Genomic DNA, 27,900 nt, shown 5'->3' with positions numbered 1-27,900 from the left:
TTCCTAAGCACAAATCAACAATTAAGAAGCGGTGGAAACTGCCTGCTGGCGGTCATAGGGATTTTATAGTGACGTGTTGATTTCTATCCATTTCTAGCTGGTTATCATGTTTTTCATTTCACGAATAGATGTGTAAAAGATATGTACGTGTTGTTTTCTTGATTTCGCTGATATAAAAGTAAACCGTCATCTCAGTGGTCTCAAATGAGTTCTCTACCTCGTAAATATACTCGCGCTCAACTTGGTGCTCCTCGTAGGTTTTTTGGAATTCAAAAATTCATATTTATCATTTTGAAATTTCCATATCGATTACTCAGAAATAATATATCGATTTTCTTAATGCTTTCTCTATTGTGTTTGAGTTTTACTGTTACGTTAATGTTAGTGGATTTTTAACGTTTAATCTGGATGACCGTTGCTAGAGTCAGTATGCATTCCAAATATATTTTTTTATTTGTTGTTCTCTTTAATACCTTCAGACACTTCCAAAATGTCTAGCATTGCGGATGATGAAGAGATAGTGGAAGACAGATTCGATGATCAGAGTTTCGACGATGCCCCGCTTTCAGATCGTGAATCAAACTGTGAGTTTGCACTAGAATTGTTGTATACTAATTAACGAGGTACTCGTAGAATTTCCTCTGCAATCTACCATGTCGTGATGTCATTGTGTAATACTTTTTTTTTTAATTTAGTTGATGAAAAGGAATTGCATGAATATGACAATGTTCAACAATCCGTTGACGAAAGGTATGTGTTTTGCGCAACAGATTGTTTTTAGCTAAAACAACTTCGAATGTATAACCTATTTAACAGGATTCATTCTTTCCTTTCCACAATTCCGGAGGAATCGAAGATTGGAGACATGCCAAATAGTGGTTTGCGCTTTAGTTCTTAATCTTAATCAGTATTTGTTGTTTTGGTATATGAGACTTCTAATCTTAAGCTCCACTTTTTATTTTCAACCACACTCATGTCTTTACGCAGATGAAATAGGTTCCTATACTTTTACAATTAACCATTCTGTCATCAATAAGTCGACATCCGTCGAATAGCAATACCTTCAATAACGATGATTGTTCATCCTTTCGGGCGGTTTCTGTCAAAAGCAGCGAATTTATTTCAGACCGTTAGTTTTGTGTTATTAGTCATCCAATATAAAGAACTGATAAGTCTCACTTTAGAAAAACCAATTGACATCATTCAAAGAGAGCAGGAATCATTTCTTCGCGATCATGGCCGCTTCATTTTAAACGATCCAAGGTTTGCAAACTGTTCCAACAAGTCTATATCTATTTACCATTTTATTTCTCTGTATTGAAGGTTCAATCAGAGCAATTTCGAGAAGGAGAATAGTTGGGAGCCAAGCATTATTAATCATTCTTCGTGCGAAAAAACAAATAAGGCTAGATTTTCCCAAGGCCTTCCAGTGCCGGTATGTCTTTTAAAACTTTCTCAGTTATTCGTTTCATCAACTATATTACTGCAGGATAATGGTGATTGTTGCCTGAAATCTGACGGAACATGCTTGAATGCTGCTAATGAAGCACCTTCAGAAAGCAACAACGGCGCGGTTGGTATAATCACAAGTATTTCGTTCTATCATTATTAAACGATTGAATATCTTGTTCCAGGTTTCCGTTAGTACTAAAATGTTTTGTCAGAACATCGTAAACAAGGAAAACATAACGAGTGATGTTACCAATAAAGACTACGATCACATGCTATTAGACATGCAAAAAGTGATTAAGAACTTTCTTGGAACTGTTACTGTATGTTTTAAGCTTCCTGAGGCGTTCAAATTTCAGCTTAATTTGAGTCATAGTTGGAGTACTCCCAAGCGGATTCTGGATTCATCGTATGTTACCAACGAACCGACAAACCCTTCTGTTTCATCTTCAGGAGTCGTACAAACGAGCACTCCTATTTGTGTGTTACTGCATTTTCATATTAATTCTATAGCCATCCACTGCATATTCACTCTTTTACATATATATATATATATATATATATATATATATATACGTATGCACACGTACATACATGTGTATATACATATATATATGCATATATATACATATATGTGTATATATACATATGTTTTTTAGCCTTAATAGCCAAAGCTACATCTCGACATCATGATCTTGCTAAAGAATTCCATGGTATATCTCTGATCCTGCCTGAAGGTAATTTACATGGAAAAATTGGCTTTAGTTCGGGTTCCTTTTATGTGTATAGAGTTGTTTTTTCTTTTTAGCTTCATCTACACTTGATGAGCACTCTGTTGCGGAAACCACGGGATCGCTTCATTTAAGTATAAGGACAATTCAAGAGGTTTTAAAGGAATACCTTTGATCCTAACGAAGAGTGTATCTTCGATAATCAAAAATTCTGAAACGAGTATTTATTGTCTTAACTTAAGCAAGAAGTATATTTAAAAGTGACTATTACACATAAGTTAGGTTAGTAAATTCTTGCGAAACATTGATAACCCTGGCATGAAAAACAGCATAGTTTTTCTCAGTTATTTATTCGTTAAAAAAGAGATCGCGGTGTTTGAGTTCTTGGAAGAACGGTGGAATTATCTCTAATGTCGAATCTTTTAACCCGTTTATGAAAATGTTTCTTATTAGTCGGACACCTTTCCAGAATTAAAACGAAAAATTTTTCAGAAACAACCCTCTGGTGCTTCCACAGAATCGTTAATGAAGGTGTTGGAAGAGCATAGAAAAAGTCGAGTGAAGGCACGAAAAGCTCATAATCACCTTTTTGCGCCTCCGGTTTCATATATGTCAGTGCATATATCTTAATTAGTAAAAAAAGGTGCATTCACACTGCTCTATTTAAGTAAACCATCATTGCCGTGTACCTCGCGTAATCTCTCTTCCACTAAATCATGTAGCAGTGGTGGAATCATGGTAGGAGCTGTCTTTTATAGTTGCCGCAATAACATTGCGCAATATATTTGTAGTTTAGGCTGGATTCGCTGTGGCAGAAAATGCTTTGGTAGGTTAAGTTCCAAGTGTTTCTGTAAAGGCTGTCTTCCTGATTTATTTTCAAGGCTAACATATTCTGTTCAGGATAAAACTACAGATATGAATAAGACAATTGTTCCTGACAATGAAATGGTTTCAAAGGTTTCTGCCACATTGACGGTTGTTCTTTGACTTTATTTTGCTATCGTTCTATTTAGCATGATTCATTTTCCTTTCAGCTCTTTATTTTGCTCGCCCACCCACTACTTTTTTATTGCTCTTCTCCATATATTTAATCTATACAGCTTCCCGATGCAGACGTTATATCACGCGTCGCCTGAGAAGCTTATTTTGTACAAATTAAAGTTTGCAAAATTTTTTTGCAAACGGGTTAGTTCTTTTCGCGACGGAACTGTTCTAAGAAGAAGGAAACTAAGAGTACCAGCTTATTATTATGATTCCATATGTTTTATCATTGAAGACATTAGAGATACTCGACTCTATCGTAACAACTCGTATAACCTAAACGTTTTGCCATCAACTTTTGAACCTTTTGGTATACCATTTATATATATACTTGTGGAGTTTGTATATATGTATATATACATACAAACAAACATATATACAAACATATATACATATAACATTTATATATTTATAGTATATATACATATATATAACCTCAGGAGGGGCTGGTGTAGAGCAGTGATTAGAGGTGAATTTGCAATATGCACTGTATCGAACAAAGGTTCGATCCCTTCATCTAAGGTCACCATGCCTTCATCTCTCCGTGGATGACGAGTTGGTTAAAACTTGTTTGGAAGGATAAAAGCACTAACTTGAAACATCATTGGGCCACCTTTGGCTAGTGTATAGGCCAAATACGCATTCAATCATTCCTATGATGGTTGATGGAATCGACCACATGCCACTTCCTTCATGGTCTAATCAAAGCCGAATAGTTAATCCTTTACCTAAGGAGCTTCTACTCACCAATTTGAAAACTCTTTGAGCTTGTGCAATCTTTCCAGCGTCCTAGAGAGGTTTTCAAACAGGAAATTTTCTCTACTGAAGCAAAGTTAGCAATTCGCATATTGTTTAGAAGACATTTTAAAAGTCTCCAGTTCTACTTTCATTGTAAGCTAAGTAAGACAGATTTTCAAATTTATCTCTTGATGGGATTTGGGATTCAAGAGGATGGAATACATAAGCGAAGTTTGGAATTCCTCTTAATAGTGTTAACAGTTGTTATGTGAAGGCACAGTCTAATAAATATGTTCATCTCTTCAAAAGATGTTGGTACCCTCGATTCTGATTCGTCGCCTGCCCAAGCCACTTTACTTTCACAACGAGATATTAGAAGTACTCCAAAAATTCTTAAAGTTCTGTTCATTCTCCCAGAAGCTGCAGTCCATTGCAAAATCTGTTCTCGATAATCCAAGTGTCGTGATGCATCATATTGCTCCACCACTGAAGTCATCTTTGTCCTTCTATGTACTTCTCTTTACTTTCTTCGCATATGAGAAACACTGGATGTTTCGGTGGCTTATGAATTGTATTTTTTACACTCGTTGAACAATTCGAAAAAGTTCAGTTCTCTTCGGCCGACATAACACAAGCGTTTATTTGAACATACAATTTAACATCCAGTTCAACTGTATCACCTGTATTCCCGTTGATCTTCGATTGAATCAAGCGGGCGCCAGTAATTCCTCCATCTGTCCCTGTCGCGTGCAAGAGTGGTCCAAAGGGTTCTGCTCGCTCTAGGGACACGTTGAGCATCATACCATTCGTTCAGCGTGTTTGTAAAGAACTCTGAAGAATCGGGTCGGTGGTCTTCCTGTTGTGCGCTTGACATCCCGAGGAATCCAATCCGTGGCGGCTCTTGTCCATCGGTTGCCATTTCGTCGCATCACGTGCCCGGCCCACCTTATTTTTGACATTTTGGCGTAAAGGACGGCGTCTCTAATTTTCGATCGTTGACGTAGGTCCGAGCTTCGTATTCCCTCTCTCACTTGCGTGACACGCGACACTCCTAGCATCGCCCTTTCGCTGAGTGTTCTTTCATCCTGCCTACGTAGCGATCAGGTCTCTGATGCGTATGTTAATGCAGGAAGCATCGTTGATTCAAAAATGTGGGCACGGAGTCGAGTGTTCTTCATCCTCTTCACTACATCCTCGATGCTCTTAAAAGCTCCCTAAGCTGCTCTCTTCCTCCTGCTCAGCTATGGAGCTACGTCATTCATCATTTGAGTTCTCGAGTTCTTCTAGGTACACATAACTGTTGCATTCGGAGATATTTGTTCCGTTGAGCTTAAATGGGGCCTTTGAGACCGATCCGTTTTCATGAATACCGTTTTCGTCATGTATAGTCGAAGACCAATACTTCCACATACTCGGTCAATGTCGGCAAGCATTCGTTCCGCCTGACTGATGTTTGATGTTATAAGGACGATATCATCAGCAAAGCGAAGATGGTGTAGTTGCCGACCATCATTTTTCACTCTTTCATTGTCCCATTCCAATTTTCGCATAACGTCTTCGAGGCTCGATGTGAAAAGTTTTGGCGACATTGTGTCGCCTTGTCGAACACCCCTCTTTACGTTCATTTTAATTGCGTTGTAAAATGGCGATACGGTATTCTATTCGTGAAATTCTTCTATAGCTCACGAAGGAGTGGTGTTTGGGTAGCGACGCCCTGGTTTCCCAGAGCTTCTATAACCGCTTCTGTCTCAACGGAGTCAAAGGCTTTCCTCAAGTCGATGAAAGTGAGACAGAGCGGTCTTTTATACTCTCGTGATAGTTCGATGAGCCTCGTTATTGTGTGTATGTGGTCTATCGTACTGAATCCTTTTCGGAACCCTGCTTCCTCGCATGGCTGTACCTCGTCCAATGTTCTGTCCATCCTGTTGAGAATGACTCTAGTAAAGAGTTTATTTACGACGGACAGCAGGCAGATTGGGCGATAGTTGCCAATGTCGTGGAGGTCTCCCTTTTTGTACAACAACACGGTTTTGCTGGTCTTCCATTGTTTGGAACCTTGCATTCTGACAGGTAGCCTGTGAAGAGACGAGCCAGTGCATTTGCACACCCAAATCGGTTATGCAAAATCTTCGGTTTACTATGATGTGGTCTATTTCACTATGGTACTCTCCATTGGGGGATTCCCACGTCCAGCGTTGAGAGAGGGGCTTTTGGAACTGTGAGTTACCATGGATTGTCTTGGTCGTCATGATAAACTCGGATAGCCTCTCTCCCTGTTCGGTCCAATCTTAGCGTTGAAGTCGCCAATTATGACTTTGAAGGAGGTATGATCTTCTCTGTAGAACTTCTCCAAGTCCATATAAAACGCTTCGACCTCATCTTCGTCGTAGCTTGAGGTAGCTGCGTAGACGACGTAGATAATTAGAGCCGGCATAGGCCCACATCTCTTCAACCTTAACCGTCCGATTCGGGTTGTTAGTTGTTTAAACGATTCGATGTTCATGGCCAAACTCGTGTTGACGAGGACACCAACGCCTCCAACTCCTCTATTGTCGCATGTTCCAAGGAAGAGTTCTTTTCCAGAATCATAAACGGCGTTAAAGGAATGATGTCTCCTCGTCTCAGCCAGTCCGATGTCGTCGTATCTGATCTTTCTGGCCTGCATCAGCAAGTCCTCAACAGCGGACTCAGATGCAAGCGATCTTGCGTTGTAGGTACAGATCGTCACCTTAGTCCTATCACATTTAGGTAGCCCAGATAGCCCTGAGATTGTAGCAGCCTCTCCGTACTCGTCCTACCCAACGCTGCCTTATCGGGGGCTCTTTCGTGGTCAGGGGAATGACTCTCATTTATTTTACTCTGTTTGGCATCTTTTGTACCCATGGGGTAGCTTGCCGGGCTCTAACCATGGGGGCTGAATATACTAATGAGTAGCTTGCCAGTCTTTCCCAGAGTTCATTGGAGTTGAGTGGACAGGACTCCTAACCGCCTCCCATGTACTTCCTAGTCACTTGCTTGCAGGCTTTTGGCCGAATTGACTTGTAGAATACAATTTGCACTGCCAGATCTGCGCAGCAGAAAAAGAGTGTTCATCCCTTTGATCCACCTGCTGCTCTGGGAAGCACAAGGTCGCTTTTGGTTCGCGTTTGACCCCCTATCCGCCACCTGGGGACGCGCCACGTAGCCTCACGACTAACCGGCTCGAGATCCATCAGTGAGGAAAAACCTCAGTGAGTGGAAATCCGTGGAACATCCAGTTATTACCAGCAATTGGTTGTTTTTCATTTGAAATCTCTTTTAAGAATCATAGTTGTAGTACTGAATTTATAAGAGGGTAGAGTTTTTGGCGTTGGTCAATAACTTTGGGATTTACAATCTATTAAGCTGAGCCTCGAACAGGTAAAATATTTGCCCTATACGATCTTGCGTGGCCTACCGATGTTTCCAGGTAATGCTTTTTTTTGGAACCACTTTCCTGATCTCAAAGGATGGAGAGTTCGGTTTGTTTGGAGCGCGAGATCGAGCCAAGCCTCGTTTATTATAGGGTTCCTAGGCGATAAATACTTTTCTTTAAAGTGGATAGTTGTAAATGTTGTATAAAATTGGAGAAATATACTACATGTGTTGCAAAATCGACCGCCAAAGGCGACAGCAACGTATTTCAATAGAAACATGGAAAACTAAATAGATAAGCCGAATTGTAGAGCCGAATACACAAATAAGGGGCGGGCTATTGCGAAACTACAGTGAAAATCATGAGTCACATATTATTCGTTGCGTGAGAGATGAGAAATTATACGTTGTTCCATGGGCTTGACACAAAAATTTAGACGTTGTACACGTTGTCTTAGGTGGGTTAAAAAAGAGATTAGATCAAGACGAACTGGAAATATATCTGGCTAAAAATTCACCTCTCAAAATGCTTTACATGGTGAAGACTCTACTCCGAAGCGAATGGTACCGCCAACATTCATTTGAATATTATTTCCTTCTCGGTTTCTTTTTGATTTTCTTTTTTTTATTTCCTAATGTATACATTTTAGAAAATGGATCATGGTGCTGCTTGTAATCAAGGGAAGGTTACATGCGAGGGAGAGGTGCGTTGTGAGGCGGTTTTTTTGCTTTTATGATTTTAATAGTTCCTCTTTCTCTTACAATATTCGTTCCTGGTGGTGATCCTTTTCGAGCATCGCGACGTTTGCGTGTGTTATTCTATAAAATACAAACGTACAAATCTTTTGAAGTTGCAACTACAACTGGGTGGCTTAAGCCACAATCATTATTGTCAGCCATCCCAATGTTCACCTTAAAGCTCTCTTGCATCTTATTCTGTCTCTCTGATATCTTTCTGGGCCATTTATAATGAATAGAAGAATGATTGTAAAGTTGCATTCAAACCCCGTATACAATCCATTTTCCATCCTTGGATTAGGGTTATAAGGCAACGAAAGCAATAAAGGGAAAGCTAGGCAAGTACGATCTAATTAGCAAGCACTCTATGTATAATAAGTAAACAATTAGTATTTGTGTATAAATTTTTGTGTTCGCTCTCATCAACTTCCGTGCTGTTGTTTGCTTGTTTATTAGCTATTCAAGCTGTTTTTCATACATATTTTGGTAATTGTACGCATATCTCTATGATGAAACTTCACTCCGTTAGCTGCATAGTACTATATGTTGCGTCCTATTGCTGTTTGTGAGTAAATGTAAGCCAAAACCAACTATGTATTTTTTATGATCAAAAATATAATTCCTATATCTGTTGTGCTGGGATGGTTTGCACACAACATACATTAGTCATAATCATTCTTGATTCTGTGTATACTGGTTGATTCTATGATTGGGAAGAAGTGGTGAGACACTTCAGAGCTTGAAGAAGTAAGTCCACGTATACTCTTCAAAGGTCGGTAAGGCAACTAATAGGTTTGCTAAGTTCCCCAGAGAGCGGCTCGTAGCTGTTTTTGGTCGTTATTCACTTCTTTCGTATGCCCCATACAACCTAATGACGTGCGAGTGAATGAAGTTGACGAATATATCTTTAGTTGAGCTCTCGACCGCATTCCTCTGCAAGATCATCTAGCTCTTTATCTACAAACGCTATGGTTCCATGCTTTTCACAACTGACTTCTAATCCGACGCGGAGGTTTTTTTTTCACTTACCAATAAGAATTTTATGACAGCTTTATTTTCTGAAAATTGAGATTTAGGTCTGTGCTTTATATCCCTCAACTCGAAGTAGCGTTCGGTTTCGTAGCTATTGGAGATACAGCTGTTTCGAACGTTGATGTTACCAATCGTACAGATACCTCTCTTCGAATAAGGGCGAAGCTCAGTCATTCTGGACCACCTTTTACTGTACACTAGTTATTTTCTAAAATCTTTCCTATCACTATTCAATGCTCTAATGAAGAACGACTATATTGGTTGCAGCTCTTGGACAGCCAAATCTTACTTCTGGATCCACGTCGTACTGTTCCGCTTCGAATTGAATTTTCCCCGTCTCAGATTGCTCGATTCTATACAAATGTTCTGATTGCGGTGGAGGGAGGAGATGGACCTCAAGTGAACTATAGGGTATTCTTTTTTTTCTTATAAGCTTTTATTTATAGATAATGTTTCATTGTTTCTTTTCTTTTCTTAAATCTTTGTTGTGTAACTTCAATGGTGTTAATTTCATTTTTATGGTTACTTTCAGCTGAAATAAACTCTTAATTTTTCTTTCTACTTTTTTAATACACTTCTACATAAAGCATTATTTCTTTTAAGATGCCGGTTCGAGGACTGGGTGGAGCTGCAGTTGTTAGAGTGAAGGCCAGAGATGACCTACGTATTTTACGAAATGGAACTTATATCTTACAGTCTTGTCATGAATCAACTTTCTCATTTTCGTTGACAAACTCAGGAAACCGGTTTGTTACTAACAACCGTTGTTGATTCAGAAGCTATTGGAAGAGCATTGTATGTGATTATATCTTATATGATTCATTATAAAACTTGAACTTTTAGACGAGCGTTTTCCCGTGTAGTCGTTTTATGCACTACAGAATCTGGCGCTCTGGAACACATTCCTGCTGATATTCGTCCAGCTCCTGGAATTGTGATAGATCGTGGTGACTCTAAGGAAAGGATATTCACTGTTATTTATTTTGCTTACGTCTTGTTTTTATTTTCATTTAAATGTCCTCTGTAGTAACACATTTAGATATGTGGTCGTAAACAAAATTCACTTAAAACTTATAATTATGATTTTATCCTGAAGAAAAATTTATCGTAACGCTCATCTAACTTTTCAAAAAATTTTGACGCGCTTAATATCGCCTACAGTTATTTTGCCTTTTTAAGCTGGTTTCCATACGTCTCCATTCTCCCATATCTTCAATGAACTCAATTGTCTCTACTGCGTCAACAGCAGTAAGCATTTTTGCATACCTGTATTTCTGTACTCCCTTTTGGTTTCGAAACTTATTAGATCCATTTAAAGTAGTTTTGTTGTAGCAACAGCGAACAGCTAGTGAGCTTCAAGTGATGGTATATTGGGGAGAAGAACGCACTCGTCAACGACTAAGATGGTTGATTTACTTTCTCCTCATTCTTCTTTTTTGAGACATGAATATGGTGTTTTCATATCCTTACGTTTCACTATTTTTTACTTTCTTAAAGGTATCTCTGTCATTTCAGAATAGTTTTGTACATATTTCTTACTTGTATTTTTTATAGCTCACGAAGTTTTAGTTTCGAGAAATTGAAAGACATTTCACATCTGTGTGAAGGGATTCGTTTTACGGATGCTTTTCTTGGTGAAGAGTTATCATTCTGCCCTCCTGAAGACCATCCCATTACCAAAGAGGACGTGCGACTTTTCGATCAGAAGCTGAGGATGTCTACTATATATGTGAGTCGGTAATTTTTCGCAATGTCTGGTTTTCATAGCTGTATTATTTGTAGGTTTGCTCCCAGCTAGTTCGCCTAAGGCAATCATTGGCCTCGAGCTATTCAACATCGTTTGAGAGGAGCCTTCAACCAGAAGACACTTTTTGCGAGGAATCTACTTACAAAGTAGCTGTTCCTGACCAAACGCTGCAATAGATGGGATCAAATCTTATATTTAACTAGAGATTTTCTAATTTCTTATTTCGATCTCTGGATCTCTTTCACGATGTATGGTTAGAGGGTGATATAAAAGCTGTGTTTTTGTGATACATTTCGTTCCAACGCTGGAAATGCGTTTAATGTAATGTCATATTTGAAAAAAGTGAATTCAAGAGGCAAATGATGCTGTCGACATACTCTTATGGTCCTGAATACGGCCTGGATGTGGTCCATACAACAGGTTTCATGACGGAATCCTGATTGCTGTTGTTGTGACTCAAAGTTCACGATATGCAGAAGAGGGTAATCTTCGTGTAAAAATTGTAGAGAACACTCAACAAGCGTATCGGACAGTACTGATGAAGAATTCTTTTGCAACCTAAGGAGGAGGAGCGTGCGCGAGATCGACTATCTAGGATCCTTTCCTTTGAAAGTAAGACGTCATATGGCTTGTGGCTTTCAACAGAAAGAATTTTGTAATGATTTTATTTGGCAATCAATGACGGAGTCACTGACCTATCTGTGAATAAATGAATAAAGATAGGTTGAGTCTCATGTGTAGATGGAAACGAATAACGCAGAAAATTATAAAATAGTTCTACAATTCTCAATTGATCTCAAAAAGAATCCTGAATGGTTACAATACACTACTTTCGTGGAGTGTTGCTATAGTTGAAAGTGTTCAAATGGCATTTGCAATACACCTGATTTAAATACTAATGGTGCGCGTGTAGCGTAGTAGTTAGAGGTGGCCTGCAATACGCTTTCCAACAATCCTTGGTTCGATCCCGTACCCAGGCACACTAAACCTTCCATTCCGCTGGAATCGGTATATTGGTACCAGACTTGGTTGAGAGGATAAGCACACTGACGTGATAGATCGGTAGGCCACCGAAAGTCATTTTATTGGATAATATATGCATTTATTAATCTCTACAATGCTTGATGAAGTCGAATGCATAGCGCGAGACTGATCAGCACTGATTGATTGTCCTTTATTTTTCAAATAATAACAAAAACCACAACAATATATCGTACTTGGCAAGAAAACGGAAATATCGATGAAAAAAAAAACATAAAAAAACCAAAGTGTGCATAGGATGAGACCGATGTCAAATAATATTGTGGTTTAATGAAACGAAGAAAAAACTCGAAAGAATCTAAAATGCCCAACTAATTTATGTGTGTAGGGTGGATACATATTAGAAAGGTATTTCTTCGCGATTCTTTTTATCCGTTTGCTAGCCTTAATAAAAGAACTAATTTACGTGGAAATTGTTTTGAAATTAGCAACATTGTCGCTTTTTAGATCCATGTTATATGGCTTTGGACAATTAGATCAAATTTGCCACACATTTTAAAAAGGGCAACCAGAAACAGTCAATTATTTTGTACAAAAATCCTCGACAAAATCTGGTACCTGTAACGCTGTAGATTCTCGACTAATAGATTTACGTAACCCTCACATACGAATCATTTCACATCGGATCTCTGGCTAACCGATTACCATTTTTTCGCAGGAATCTCGAAAGCTACTACTACTAAGAAGTCTTTAACAACTAGACCGCTGCTGAAAACGTTTTCAGGAAAATCGTCGATTTCAAGACGTCAAAATGCTATGCGAACAAAAGAAAAGTGTCTCGTTGGTAGAATTAGTAGATTCCAACTGTTTCTTTTTTCAGAGTAGCCATGTTGTGTTTGATCAGGATTATATCATTTTAAAAGTAAATTATGACCTTTATAAATAAATCGTCTACAATCCATCGTTATTTTATCACCTGAGATTGTTTTCATGAGAGCAGCGATTTGAATCTTCCGATTTGTTAACAGACGAACTGCTCGACAACAATGTTACAAACCAAATTCAAGGTTTAAGGGCTTCGTTGGTCTGGTGCCGCATTGAACCAGTAAGGTTATTATGTTGTTAAATGGTTAGGAAAGTGTAATCTTCTGGAATTTACTAAAGAGACATCTGGGTAAAAATATGAAGGATATTGATACTTATACTACTTCATAATTGAAAATTAAACAATTGTTGTTCAACCCTTAAGTAGTCGCCAGTTATGCGGATTTGAAGAAGCCAATTGGTCCTGAACAAGTCTGGTACCAATTCTCCGACCCGACTCCGGAGGGATGATAGGCTTAATGGTCCTCGTGTATGATCGAACCAATACCTTTCTTTTGCTGAACAGTATCACTTCTAATGTGTTATCAATTCCTAATTTTAATAGTACTCTATGAAATTTAATGAATAAATTGAATGGATTCTGCTGCCTAGAATATAGCTTTTCGGTTCGCTTCCTTAACACAAAAACGCCATGTGTACCAAAATCGGTATACACCCCTTGAAAGATTCCCAGAGGTTTTCTTACCGCACTTCTTGAAATCACTAGAAAAGAAAATTCGACGTAAATCGTATGTCCGGAATAGCTCTTCGAAAACTGTTCTCTCAACTAATAATTTATAAAAAACCTCCATTTAGAGCAGCTCAATTTGGGACAAGAGTGTATTGCTTTTTAAGAGAATATACACTACAGATTATGGCCAATGAGAAAACGCAGATATTCCCTTGTTTAGACATTGAGGTTCATTACCTTAGGACAGCTTTTCACTATGATGTAATAATAAATCAGTAATGATAAATGTTCTAACTTACTGTGTTTCTTTTCACGACAGTGAAATTATTGGAAATAATTTGGATACATAACAGCATCATTGCAGTTCTTTGAGAATTCTTCTTCAGACTGTTCAGACATTAGGGGTGAGAAGATTTTCTGTTTGGAAACAATTATTAATTCTTATTACCACCAATTTTTATTGCTGGTTTAGACCCTTACTGTTCGAGAACATAGATATATGCGATATTATAGTACAGCCCATAAGATAGGTCCTTCTATGCAGTAAGTCCTCAGCCAAAGGAATACTTGTATACCAACACTATCGGTGTACAAATGCCTTCTCTTATTTAGAAATTCGTACATAAAGTACATCATTATGGAATGCACTACATCTGCACTAAAATTCAGTACATCCTGAATAACTTGTGAATTCTGAAGAACTTGGTTTTGTTCTTGGATCTCTTATGTGAGATGTACTGGTAGAAAGCTGTCACAATGAATTGTCACATTGTCATACGTCAGCAAAATGGAGATTTGCCATCGGACATCCAAATCACTTTCTTGACATAAAAGGCCAATGACACAATGAGATGGCATGATGAATGTTTTAAAGTGAAATAAGCTTAAAATGAAAAGTACACACACCTTAGAAAACTTACTAGTACTTTCCTACTTTGGTAGATCACTTTTTACAGATAAATAACTGGTGTTATTAAAAATTTTGCATCGTCCATGTAATGTATGTGTAAAACATGTAATGTATAATATTTTGTATTTGTATTACATTATTTTATTTATTTATATTTATTTATTATATTATTTTGCATTTGCCCTCAGGGCAGAGACGGTGATTGCATGATCTCAGGTACAGTGTACCTGATTTCTTGCAAAACTTGCGGAGACGAATATATTGGCGAAACGGGAAGACCTCTTTGTGTCCGCATAGAAGAACACCTAGATGGAAAATTTAAAAGCAAAACGAGTACTCCACTAGGCACGCATAGGACACAAAGACACAACGGAGAGGATTTTGATGTTAAGGTTAATATTCTTGCGCAAGAAACTAGCATATCGACGCGCAGGGTTCTTGAGGCATTTTGCATTAACTTCAAAAACCCAAATATGAACCGCAAGGAAGAGTGCCTCCTAATCACACGTGATTTCGCACAATATATCAGATTGATCTTCTAGTCTGATAAAGGGGCACTCTAGAAGGAAGTGTACCTCATTCCTCTTCCGCAGACACAACCTAGCGGTTGGTCGAAGGCAGAGAAGTGGTGAGTATTCGATGTTATTCACGCGGTTAGGATTTGGTTTTTGAGTTTCTCTGTTTGAGATATTGACGTGTTTGGCTTGGTAGATCGCTGTCAGTCGACCTTTCCAGGCTCTGAAGAAGGCGACACGGCCGAAACGTCAGCCTCATAATAAACTTAACAACCTCGCGCTCGTTCAAAGAAGAAGAATCAAGAAGTATTAAACAATGCCGAGGTTAAAAGACAGTCGGTCTTGGAAATTGTGGAATTATAACTTTCTTACCTAAGCTTTATAACTTTAAGTGATATCAAGCTTCTTGCACAAATTTTTGGCTAGTAACAATAAGGATGATGCTCTTAGAAATGCATATTAGTTGACTCAGTCTTCCTCATTGATAATGATGTAAGGTGTGACACAGGCTGAAACTTATAGGAATGATAGAACAAAATTCTAATAAAGAATACTACCATGATATTCGTCCAAGCAGGCATTACGTTCATTTGGTGTGTTTCGGAAGTAAGCTCACAAGCAATGAGCATAAGCTTTTTATGGATTTTCCTCGCTAACGAGTATGTGGTCTTCGAACTTTCGGCAGATGAGTAATGTTATTGCTAACAAATATTTGAGAAACTCAGTTGAGAAAACACTACATATGTTATACTCTTTTCATAGTGTTTTGTATATATCACCTTTTTTACAGAATGGGTGAAATCTGATTTTTACAGGCACCAAGAGATCAGTATCGCCTCTTATAACTCAGCTCTGGCTTGCAGTTTTGTGGAATCTCATCTGTGAAATAACGAGGAGAAATGTAACAAAAATATTTTTAAAAATTTAATCATATAGATAATGATGTATAATAATGCTAAAATTTGAAAGAGAAAACGTTCTTCCAAAAACTTGGAGTGAATACTTTTTAAATCATGAATTTACCTCAAACGAGTTCGAAATCATAGCACGATACCCAACGAAGCAAGCTTTACATCTACTGTTTAGTCTATAATTGAACAATTTATTTGATTGAAACAACTGCGCAAAAGCGACAAACAAACATAAACTAATAATTTACTATTTATCCCCGTCGAAGACGCTTCTATTCACGTAGACTTAGAGCCTGAGGAGTTTTGTTTCAATATTAATAGACTTTATATCGATGGAACATTCTATCGATATGATGTTTTTCAATACTTTATATTATTGTAGTATAATGAAGCCAAAGATTGTAGTGAATAACTTCTCACAGTTTCAAATTACTTTATTAATTACATTTCTGGTTGGTTTCATGCAAAAACATACAAGCAATATGACGGAATTAGTCGTCACAGCTGACACCACTTGCTCGCTAATTTCCGCTATTGCTGACAATGTGGCGCTGATCCAATGTTCAGTGTTCTCTTCTTTTTCCCATTATCTTTTCTTTGATCTTGATTCTGTAAATTGATAAATATTGAACAAGGGAAGTAAAACTGAATCAAAGAACTAGAAAATGGATGTATCGCACTTATATCCTTAACCCCTCAAGAGGTAAGGGTGTATTTTTTTTGCTAAAGTGATTGTAGTTGCTTAGTCAAGAACGGTAGAGATAAAAAATCGATAGTATACCGTAATGCTTGCTGACTTTCTAAGATTAAGTCGCCATCTGCATTTAAGAGCTCACCTTAACGATCTCACTCGGTCTATATGCGAACACATCGTCCGCTTCATTCTAAAATGAACTAGAATAATTTGAAAGCAGAGTGATTTGATAAAACTTGCATGTTAAACTGAAGCATAGCTGTCTTGAGTTAGAGATTAATGGTGTGATTGAGTATGAAAGTCGTTACATCATTTGCCACCATTGACACGAGTAATTACGATATTTATTTGAATAAAATTCATCTATTCACATAGAAAAGGCTATGATGGAAGATTTAAAAAAAATGCTCGTCAAAACTTCAGAAGTCTACGAAAAAAAATCAAATTATGTACATATAAGCATCACAAGACAAGAAATGTTGGAGGAAAGTGATAGTGATAGCACGAAATGCTACAGAAATCTTAACGAAAAAAAAGGAAGTAAACAAAGAACACGATGAATGTTGGGTGATCAAAAATTGCATTTAAGAACTGTTTATGAAATGTGAAAATTAAACCATTGAAATGATAATGTCTTCATGCAGATTCTTCTACCTTAACTGGCTTCAAAAGCTTCTCCTTTGAAATGAATTTCCTCATATCTTTAGCCGACCAACGGTCTTTTCCTCGTGCCGTCAACGTTCTAAAATAAATATGCTCTTCTTCCACGACTATCTTAAGACTTCGAAAATTATTTAAACAAGTAATTTTTCTGCTCAATAACTGAATAATAAAAATAGACTCCTATACAAGTTTTAAGCACTAGAAATGTAACATTTTTGTTTTGTCCTCAATGATTTACTTGTCGACCGGGATGAAAGCGCTCCTGATTGTCAAACTGTGATGTACAACAGAGTTTCTTCGGACAGATGATCGCCCAAATTGAAAAGGAGTTTGAGATTTCCATCCAAAAACCAAGCTGTTATAAATTATTGAGAATAATAGCTATTTTCCTGTGAAGCATAGTCGTTAAGTTGTAAACCTTGTAAACCTTGAGAAATTCCTAATAATGTTATAACGGGAAAAGAAAGAGATCTCACTAAACCAGCAACATACTCTTTATGTGTAACGGCAATATGAGACAATAGGCTTACTCTTGAATGTGTTGCAGCATGGAAGTGCCGAACTTGTCCTCAGGAAACCAAATGCACGAGCAATTACAACTATCTCAGATTTTAGCCGCTTAAATTAGATCTTAGTAATATTTCACGATTACTATGTAGCTCATGCTACTCGTTCGCAAGAGTTGGATAAAAAGTAAAGAAAAATAGAAGTCCGGAAGTCGACATTTTTAGTCAAACTTACCTTTTCATAAGTTTAAATGCTTTTTCACTAAACAACGTCCATCGTTTTGGTAGTGTCGGATTTTTATGCTTCAACCATTGCTCCCATTCCCAGTACTCCTTACACATGATAGACGCTTTTTGCCATAGGAATCGTCCTCTCAAGCAGTAGTAAAAGATAACACCTGAAGTGGCATGAAAATCAGTATGCCTTGCCATAGTTAGTCATTAAATTCTATATATTGTTCTTTCATTTTACTAAATGCTTCCTGAACCTTCTTCAAAATACTTTGCAAGCTCTCATATAACTTCAATTGTATATATGTTCTCCATTTCAAAAACTTGTTTTAAAAGCTACACTTCAAACATTGTTGTATTTTCTTATTTTGTTGTTAATTAGTGGTAATTATTAAACTTTTGAATGAAACGCGTGTCGTGTGGAAACCCCAGAGTGATATTAATGATTATGAACAGAAACCATAGATTCATCAAGTCAAGAAAAAGATTGATTTTGGCTTTGAAAACATAACAGAAGAACTGCTGTAGGTAAGAGAACACAAATACTTACCTTGAACCTATTCTTGAAAAAGGGCATAAAGTGTAGATCCTAGAAGTGCAAGAATGTTTACCATTTTGAATACAGACAATCTAAGAAACCATGGGCACGGCTTCAGTGACCGAGTTATAAAAAGTGGTTTCTACCTCATTTTTACAGAGAAGATCTAATCATGAAACTTAGCCATGTACGTTTTTTGTGCATTCGTCTGTTTATTATGTAACCATTCATGAAATGAGAAATTCCGTCTAAAAATAAGAACCGCACGTCTTTTTCAAGCAGCTCCCTTACTGAGACTCCAGAAAGAGTGGACGGTGTCGTTTTGCCGAAGAGTGTCTAACTGACGCCCATATAGAACGAGATTGATAACCTCACATGAAAACGGATCAACGAACTCCATCATCAAATCTTATCCACGATGATTCAGATGAGGGATAAAATCGACGAAATCGATTCCAAGCATAGCTAGTGAGGAATAGAACTTTCGTCACACTAAAGGAAAGCTTGAAGCACATTCCAGATAAAGAAAGTGATGCTTGTAAACAGGAAATACTTTACACTACATTTTTCTAACTAGGTAGGTTTAACAAAAACTTTTTAATCCAAAATTTAGTGGAAATTGTAAGAAGAATTATTAGTGATGTCGACGCCAAAAATACGATAATTATAAGAGGCTGAAGATTTATGATAATGTAACACACCAAGTCAGTCTAGCCGCTGGGTTAAACGGCAACTTACAAGCGGTAGCATCATAATATCAGATGAATTCATTTCAAAATCATGTAAAACCACTATGAATTGTTTTCTATTGAACAGTTCCTGATCAATAGTACTCGCGATAATTCCTGATAAAAAAATTTCTTGCAATAATAAGTTAATAAAGCGAAGATAAAGTGGTATGCCTCGATCAATCCCTGAAGAATGCGCCATACAATCGACTTCATCAAGCATCGTAGAGGTAATTGAATGCATATTTGCTCCATACACTGATCTGCGGTGTCTTCCTATGTATCAAGTCGATGCCTTTACCCTCTCATTATCAATTTTCCGATCTCGGAGGTACGGAAGGATTGGTGAGCACGATGCGCTGAATCGAACCATCGATCGATCCAGTGTGAATTTCAGGACACATCTAATCGCTGCGCTACACTCGCCGACAAAATTATAAGAATTCGGAACGTAATAAATCTAAGGAACGGGCTATATTCACATCTATCTTCCCATCAAGGAAGAGAACTGCTAAATAGCAAGCTGAACTGCTTAAATACTATGCTGTCCAAACACATACATGCTCAAAGTCACGGCTGTTCGATAGCTGCGGATAAGATTTCGATAATCAGAGCTGAAGAGTTCCGAATATGACAGACTTGAAAAAGACAATTTATACTAACGTTCTATGTTTATATGTAAATTTCTTAAGCGCAATTTCCATCGGTTATAACTGGGCGGGATTTCGTTATGTTTCTCTGACTTTTGCATCTTAACGCAGTAATGATGCTCTTCTCTCGTCCTTCCTTTTATCCCTTCTCTGAAGAACTTTGCAAGATCGGCATGTTGCTCGCGCATCTCCGCGTTTGGGTATCTACCGGAGTGCTTCTGCCGACGGACTTGTGCTTTTAAATTATCGGCTTTATTAGCACTGACATGGAGACGTTGATTTAAAGAGTCTCTTCAACTGCTTGAGGTTTCGAGAAACCTTTTTTCTTCGGCATCATAAATCACTGAGGTATTCCAATCTCGGCCTATCTAGTGATACCGTTCTTAACCTTCTTAGCTAATATCACATCGTTAGTCAAAGATTCAGACGCAAGTGTGTATGCGTTGTAGCGACGTATGTACAATACGCCTTTATACTATCACCAGACCCTAGATGGCTAGAATGATGCTGAGATTTAGTGACCTTGTTTGGCTCATCCCACCCAAAGTTGCCTTATTATAAGTTCTTTTGAGGTGATGAAAATAAGACAATTTATTTTCGCTATTTTTGGCGACAGCTACCATTGGATCGTTTGCAAGACTCCGCCAAGGAAATTGATATTTCTACGAGCATAGCTCTTCGGACTTTTATACAGCATAAGTGAAGCGGAAATGCTAGACGTAAGGTTGCATACTTTGATACACGACAAACGGTATTAATAAAGGTAGAATAAAGCAGTTTCTAAAGCCATGTGTTCAGCAGATCTAGGAATAAGGGAGGACGGTATACTTAGATATCTAAGTGCGTAACTAACACACAGCAGATTCAATAGAAAAGAAAATGTTAGATGATTTAAAACGTCAAAATAGAAATGAAACTGAATCAGTTGAAGTTTGGACGACTGACTAACAGAGAATTGGTTAACATGATACAACTTCTTGTCTGCCATGGACAACAACATTGGAATGGGAGGCACTCAAAAATACCGTAACAAGGATGAGGCTAAGAAGATTGTTAATTAACATTGTTAAAACGCGCAAATATAACCTTTTTCAACATGTTGCTAGAACAAAAAAGAAGGAAAGCTTTCGAAAATAATCACAATAAAGAGGGAAAATCACTTAAGAATGCCGCAGATAAATGCTAAAAGAATACACCCGTTTAGAAGTCGTCACGTGTTTCTTGTACACGAGCGCCAACAACAATTTATTGCAATTCAAACAGCTTGTGTTTTCCTTGTCACTAATGGTTTTCGCCCACACATACAAACAGTCATCAACAAATGAATTTACCAAAACCATAACAAACAATCAACAATCTACTTTTGAATAAATTTAATTATTCTGAATCCTATAAAAAGAAAAAAAAGCAAATTCCTCTCCACAGTATCGAACGATATATGGTAGAAATGTGCTTAGCAAGAAGCATAATACTGTTATTAATGTTAAAGGATAAAGGATGAAGTGGTTGACGTTGATCAATCCTTGGGATGCGCCATGCATTCGACTTCATTAGACATCATAGAGGTGATTGAATGCATATGTGGCCTATACAATGCCTTGCGGGGGCCAGCCGATGTGTCAAGGCAGTATTTTTATCCTCCCATACAATTCTGGTACCAATTTACCGACTCCGAAGTGATAGTAATCTTGGTGAGCCCGCCGCGCGGTATCGAATGCATTTTGCATTGCAGGGCGCCTCTAACCACTGCGCTACACGTGTCCGTTATTATCGTTACGTTTATCAGTCTAACGTGCCCTTCCTCATCTTCGAAGTGGGATTCTCCACGGTGAAAGTTTGAAACCAACGTTGCACTGTGCGTTTGTTAACAGCTCCTTGACCCCATGCGTTAATTGTGCTACTCTATGTCCCAGTCTGAAATCGTAGAAATAGACTTGTCGAAATTTTTCTTTTGACACCTGAAATTCTAACGTTTTAGATATGTCAAAAACATAATTGGCAGCATTAATTAATTATGAAATTAATTAAAACATATACAAGAAAAAGATATAGAGAGAGATAAGATAGGGGCACGTGTAGAGCAGTGGTTAGAGGTGTCCTTCAATACACACTTCATTCGATCCCCACGCCCTGGGCTCACCAAACCTTCCATCCATCCGGTTCAACAAACTGGTACCAGAATTGTATGGGAGGATATAAAAAACACTGAGTAGACACATCGCGCAGCACCTCCAAGTTATAGTATAGGCCAGACATCATTCAATCACTTCTACGATGTCCGATGAAGTCGAATGCATGGTGCATCTATTAGGGATTGATCAACGCCAACCACTTTATCCTCTATCCTTTTGTAGAAGAAAAATGACATTACGAAAGCAACATTATTCTCCGAACAACCTAATACATTACTAACTAATTATGTGAATAAATAATAAACCTGATTTTTCGTGAATGAAGTTCTAACTTTCTTTTCTTGGCAATTTTGGTCCACGAATTCAGCTTCGTCATTTCGAGCACACCGGTTTTTTTTATCATTCATCTTAAAGTGTTACTGTTAGAACGCAAATATCCTTACAAAATACATGTGAATTTTCAAATTTACCTGTTGATATCCATATAAAATATTGTTGACAGAAAATGTAGGGTTTTCCATTCGCTCGAAATTGTATGAATGATAATACGAAGCAGCTACAGCAATTCCTCAGAAAAGAGGAGAATAAGCGGCGGAACCATAATGAAATTCGGTGTTAATGTCAATCAACTCGTTTATTTGCTATTAACAACCACAATAACATTGAAAATGAAAATTAAAAGCGGTGGAAAGTAAAATGACAATTAGGCAATCGACATAACTGTTTGCAAGCACTGTTATTCTCATCCCGTATGTCGATAAGATCATTACGACGTCTAGTTGTACTTTAATTGCGGAGAAACAAACTTTCTAATTGTATAATAAAAGAATAGAGCTAAATAATGGTACTCAATAATACGCAAAAATTTTGACCTCGCAATTTTACCAAAGGGGTGCATTTCAGTGCTTGGCCACGTTGCCTTTGGCTCGATCTCGTGTTCTCGGCAACCGAGGCCTCCATCATTCCGGATTCCAAAAATTGGTAGTGGATATGTTTGGGAGGATAAAAACATTGACTTGATAGGTGAGTTGCCCAACGAAAGTCATTGTTTAAATGTCATACTCATTCAATCATCTCTAATATGTATTAGCTCGAATGCATAGCGCATCCCTGAGGCATTAATATCACCAACACTGAGGATAACATTGAATTAAGAACAAACACACTTAATTGATGGATTTAATTCCAATGATTTCTGTCTGCATAACATGTCATAAAATTGGAATTTATAAAAGTCCTAACACAGCATTGCCATACACTGCATTTGCATATTTTCTGAAATTTAATGACCAAAGTAAAAATCGTAGAATTCCACTGTTTTCTTCAAAAAAGGCATTCTTTTCTAATATATATGTATATATTCGTATACTTTATGATGTCAAAAAATTTAGGAATTTGGGCATTCTTTGCATATTCCTTGAATGTGGATTTTGAAGCAAATGTACACCAAAAGTAGTATTCGAGAAGAATCTTGTTCTATAACCTCAAAGCGACAAAGCTAAGTCACTTTCTTAAGTCTCCAAGCTCTTCGCGGTGCTCAAGTACTTTAGTTGTCGGAAAATTATTGGGAGTTTTGGATAAACCATCATAACTCATTATGTGCTTACTATAGACTAGAATTATCATCAGGTCTAAACAATCCATCGTCGTTTGCTGTCAAGTTTTGTTAACAAATAAACGTTCAAGGTTATGGCTCACCTCCATGTTTCCTATAATTCATTCAACGATATGGAAGACAGGTTTCATAGGATTAGATTACATTTCGAACTTCCCAACAGAATTTACCAGGGACTTCTCAGACATCACAAGATACGAGTGTACTTGAATATTTATGAAATTATTAGTGTCCTAACGCTATCACTTAGCCATGTACTTGAAAAGGCTGATAGAATTTCGAGACAACGGAATGACACAGACGCTGTGTTGCCTGTTATAACAGGTTCGAAAAAATCTACTTTAATGTGTACCAAACAGGTCAATACTAGATGTAGTCAATGTAGAGGTTGTACACTGCAATAATTGTAATATGTATATATATATATATATATAGTGTATATTGTAAACGATACGGATTTCAATCATGTTTAAATGATGTAAAATGTAAACGTCACATTTTAGAGAAACATTTTATTGAATATTTTGTGAAGAAAAATCGTTTAAAGGGTGCAAGTTATGTGAACACCTAGCATTTTTTCAGACAATCGTTTTGACGAAGCCGAGTGTTCAACTACATTACAATTTCATTCGTACAAGTCTTCTCAATGATTTATTCTTTTTTTTTAACAAACAATTAAACAAGATATTATTGCAAATGTTGAGCTTCAGAGCTTAGAAAATACAGTATTTATAGTCGTAGCTTCAATGATTTCTTCTAAGATGATTCTCACTTCACCATCAGCAATCTGTCGCCCTGAATTGGTAGTGTCAGAAAAAGTACCTACTTCAACATTTCCAGTGCATTCACGGACTACAGAATCCAACTTAGACAAGAATAAGATCTTCGACAAGACAAAACGACAGATTAAAATTGTCATCAAAGTACTGAAGACAAGAGTAAAACCAGAACAAATGATGCGTGATGTGATCAATATTAACCTGGAGTGATTGGAGCTTGCTAATAGTCTCTAAATAAGAGCATATGAAATATTAGGATTTTGATTGTGAATTAATTTCACCGTCAGCATCTTCGACAGCTTCGCTCCTTTTATCATCCGACTCTTTTGTCTTATTTTCTTTATTGTCGACGTTCGAAGTAGACGCAATCTGAATTCTGTGTTCGACGCACGGAAATAACGAGCTGCGACTTATACTAGCAGCAGTGGTACACATGTATACAGTATAATACTTGTAAATGCTTACCTAGTTAGATGTACAGTATATAGAATCATTTTATATTACACAGCTATTCCGCTAGCATTACGAAACCATACGATTAAAATATGAACGAACCTCGGTGATTGATCCAGTTGGCTCATCCGATGCTGCCGGACCAGTCTCCTCAACAGCTGGTGTTGAATCTTTATTTAATTCGCTATTAACGATATACTGAAATCATATCAAGTAAACCAATGACACGCCATTCTCGATGAGAATGTTTTGAAGAGTCGCTAATTTAAAAAATGAATTCAAATTTTTAGAGTATCTTTACACGAACGAAGAATACAAACACACACAAGCAAATATACACGCCCAAATATTCACATGAAAATACGTAGGTATACCTTAATACGTACACATGAACAAACGTTTATATGTATATATATCGGACCACAGTTTAAAGATTTAGGTTCTGTCAGCATTCGCATTTTCGTTGAAGAACGTACCACCAGAGGTAAGATGCGAGCACTTCTGCTTAGGAAATACTTTTGATTAAGGGCTGGTAATACCAATGAGGAAAAAATTGTTACAAAACATTCTTTGATAATGCCCTGATAATGTCATACTTTTGAATGAATTGGTTGGTGTTTGTTCAGTACGACGATGATAATACAACAGCACTGAGTGAGGTTTAGTTTATTTGCGGTGTTGCGGTGTAGAAGGTAGAATCATATGATGTCGGTGAGTGAGTAAAAATTTTTGAAGCTTTTTTCAATTGTGCATAAATGTAATGTGTGTGCGCATGTGTACATCGCATGTGTACTTTTCTATGTACCTAACTACATAATTTACAAGTCTCTCTTTCTGATGCATAATTACAATTTTTAACAACCACAATAGAAAACCACTACGTAGAACTATTCTCTAACTTACCAAGTCTGTACTTCAAACATTTTGCTATGCCAAAAAGTGCATAAAGTTTTGTGAGTTAGAAAAAAGGCTACAAAATTAACATAGACTGAAAGTAGGCAGAGCAAAAATACACCTGTGATAGGTTGAGCGAGCCGTAACAGCATTGCGGATGCGCGCACAAACGATAGGTATCGATCGGACGAGAATACGAATGCGAAGGCAATAACATATAACCTACCTATGCAAAAAATAAATGGTTAACAATACTTAACCTTAGTGGTATAACAGCTTCTCTGCTTTGTCACACATTAATTCTTCGTGTCGGTGACAAAACAACGATTATGGAGTTTATCTCATCATATTTGTAAATCACATCTTTTCTTTTCGACTTTACGACGAATAACTAGAAAAAATAAATCAAATAACGATGATATTTTAAGGAAGACTACGAAAAAGAAAAAGCGAAAAAAAGTTCAAGAGAGGGTAGTAGAATTGTTCTTCGAGGCTAGTTATGTTTTTTCTTCTATGTGTGCCGAATAATCGCAAACTTCTTCATTAGCTCTTTTTTAATTTTAACAAAGCTTAAAATATACTAAATACGTTGGAATAACAGATCGTCGTAATATGAAGGTTAGCAGAGTGTGAGATTTTTCGTTTTCTTGAGCAGCGATGTGTGCATATCAACGCCAAAAATTCAGATAACAAACCGTACAAAGTGGAAAAACTTACCAAATCGTGTGGAGAAACGGTGGGAAGGAAAGTTGAGGTAAGTTAGAGTGCGCGGAAAAGCGCAGTGGATAAAAGTGCCATGCAATACATGTGGTCACGAGTCGACCCAGCAATTCGACGTGACCAAGCCGCCATTCATTCAGTGGAGGCGAATTCGTACAAGATTTATTTGTTAGGCAATCAATACTATACCTCGTATATTAAAAGGTCATAACGAATTATTTTCTGGACCAAATATGTATTGGGTCAATTTTAGTAAATGAAAAAAAAAGTAAAAAATTAATGAATTTCGAATGCGTGGCGTATCTCTAAGGATTGTTCAACGACAAACGTTTCAAGCTTATGGAACGTGTGCGTTTGTTTTCTTCTGGAATAGAAATGGGTAATTGAATTGGCCATGTGCACTGCTTTACCTTGTATCCATTTACAGATCTACACATATTGCTGGAAAATTTTGATAGCTGTGCTAGAGTTCTCTCACATATTCATTCAAATGGAGTCGCTATTCTTTGTAGATCGAAGGAGGCTTGTCCCAATAAATCTGGCACCAATCTGCCGATTTCGGATGGTTGTGAGGGTTGGCTGGCCCTAGGCGTGGAAAACTACACTTATTATGCATGTGTTTTACAACATCTTCAACCACTACCCTTCCAATGCCCGAAAATGAACCGTCCAAATAAAATTGTAGGCTTATTGCTGCTCACATGTGTGAATAATGATGGAAGCAATTTTTAGGGCGAAAACAGAAAGGAATGTGGTGAAGTAGCAGTTGACATTGACAAATCTCAGGAACGTAGAGGAATCGTGGTTGAAAAAGAGAGAAGAAAAAAACTGAAACAAGAACGAAAGTCTCGCAGTGCCGATAGAGCACAAAGGCGTAGTGAAGTTAGCAACAACGAGAATGCATCGATGTTAAAAACACGGAACGATAAGTCCTTCTACGATGTACCGAAAGCGAAAAGTCTATGCAGAATGCAGAATGTCGATGATGAGCCGCAAGCAAAATCATTGAAACGATCGACAGAGAGGCTCTCAATTTCGCTATCAACAGATAATCGCTCTATTTGGGCTCAAAACCTCTTGATGCACGTGGTTTGTCTTTTTTATATTATTATTCTACTATGAACCGCCATGGAAGACAGCCTGTAAAAATCTACATAACAAAAAGAAAGGAACACGTTTAAGAACAATGTAAAATTTTAGAATATAACATCGTTGAGAAAAGAATTCATTCAAAATAAGAGAAATTCGCAAACGAACTACACATTTGAACACTGCAAGTGAAATATGACGAAGAACAGGTGTATTTATAATAGAAGAATAAAGTAGTGGTTTTATTATTAGTACTTAAATTTGTGCTTTCGATAAATAAAATTTGCTAAAGACTAGTAACTATAGCGACTCTTTCTTAGGCTTAGACATGTTAATCGAACTATACTTTTTATTATACATGTTACATCACCCGATATCTCATATTTGCTAATACCAATACTTGCTCCATCGGAATCGCCTCCAACCACTAGTCTTTGAATTTGGGGGTAGATTCAGCTGATCCTTGA

The 27,900-nt window shown here is 37.3% G+C and overlaps 1 protein-coding gene across 1 annotated transcript in view; it reads left to right on the top strand.

Moving 5' to 3' along the window:
* Positions 1-400: 400 nt before the first annotated feature.
* The window catches only part of LOC309797588 (uncharacterized protein), a gene marked incomplete at its 3' end in the record, with an annotated part of 48,665 nt that continues 21,165 nt past the window's right edge, over positions 401-27,900 (top strand). Inside the window, exons 1-6 of the mRNA XM_082646080.1 lie at positions 401-584; positions 696-750; positions 817-878; positions 1,185-1,263; positions 1,324-1,573; positions 27,077-27,433. Of these exons, the coding sequence (XP_082502206.1) occupies positions 491-584; positions 696-750; positions 817-878; positions 1,185-1,263; positions 1,324-1,573; positions 27,077-27,433 (897 nt within the window). The 5' untranslated portion in view covers positions 401-490. The remainder of the gene's footprint in view (positions 585-695; positions 751-816; positions 879-1,184; positions 1,264-1,323; positions 1,574-27,076; positions 27,434-27,900) is intronic.

This window comes from Mesoplodon mirus, assembly GCF_964341445.2.
Source record: "Mesoplodon mirus genome assembly, contig: HAP1_SCAFFOLD_761, whole genome shotgun sequence".
Taxonomy (NCBI): domain Eukaryota; kingdom Metazoa; phylum Chordata; class Mammalia; order Artiodactyla; family Ziphiidae; genus Mesoplodon; species Mesoplodon mirus.
This window is presented reverse-complemented; position numbering and strand designations above follow the sequence as displayed.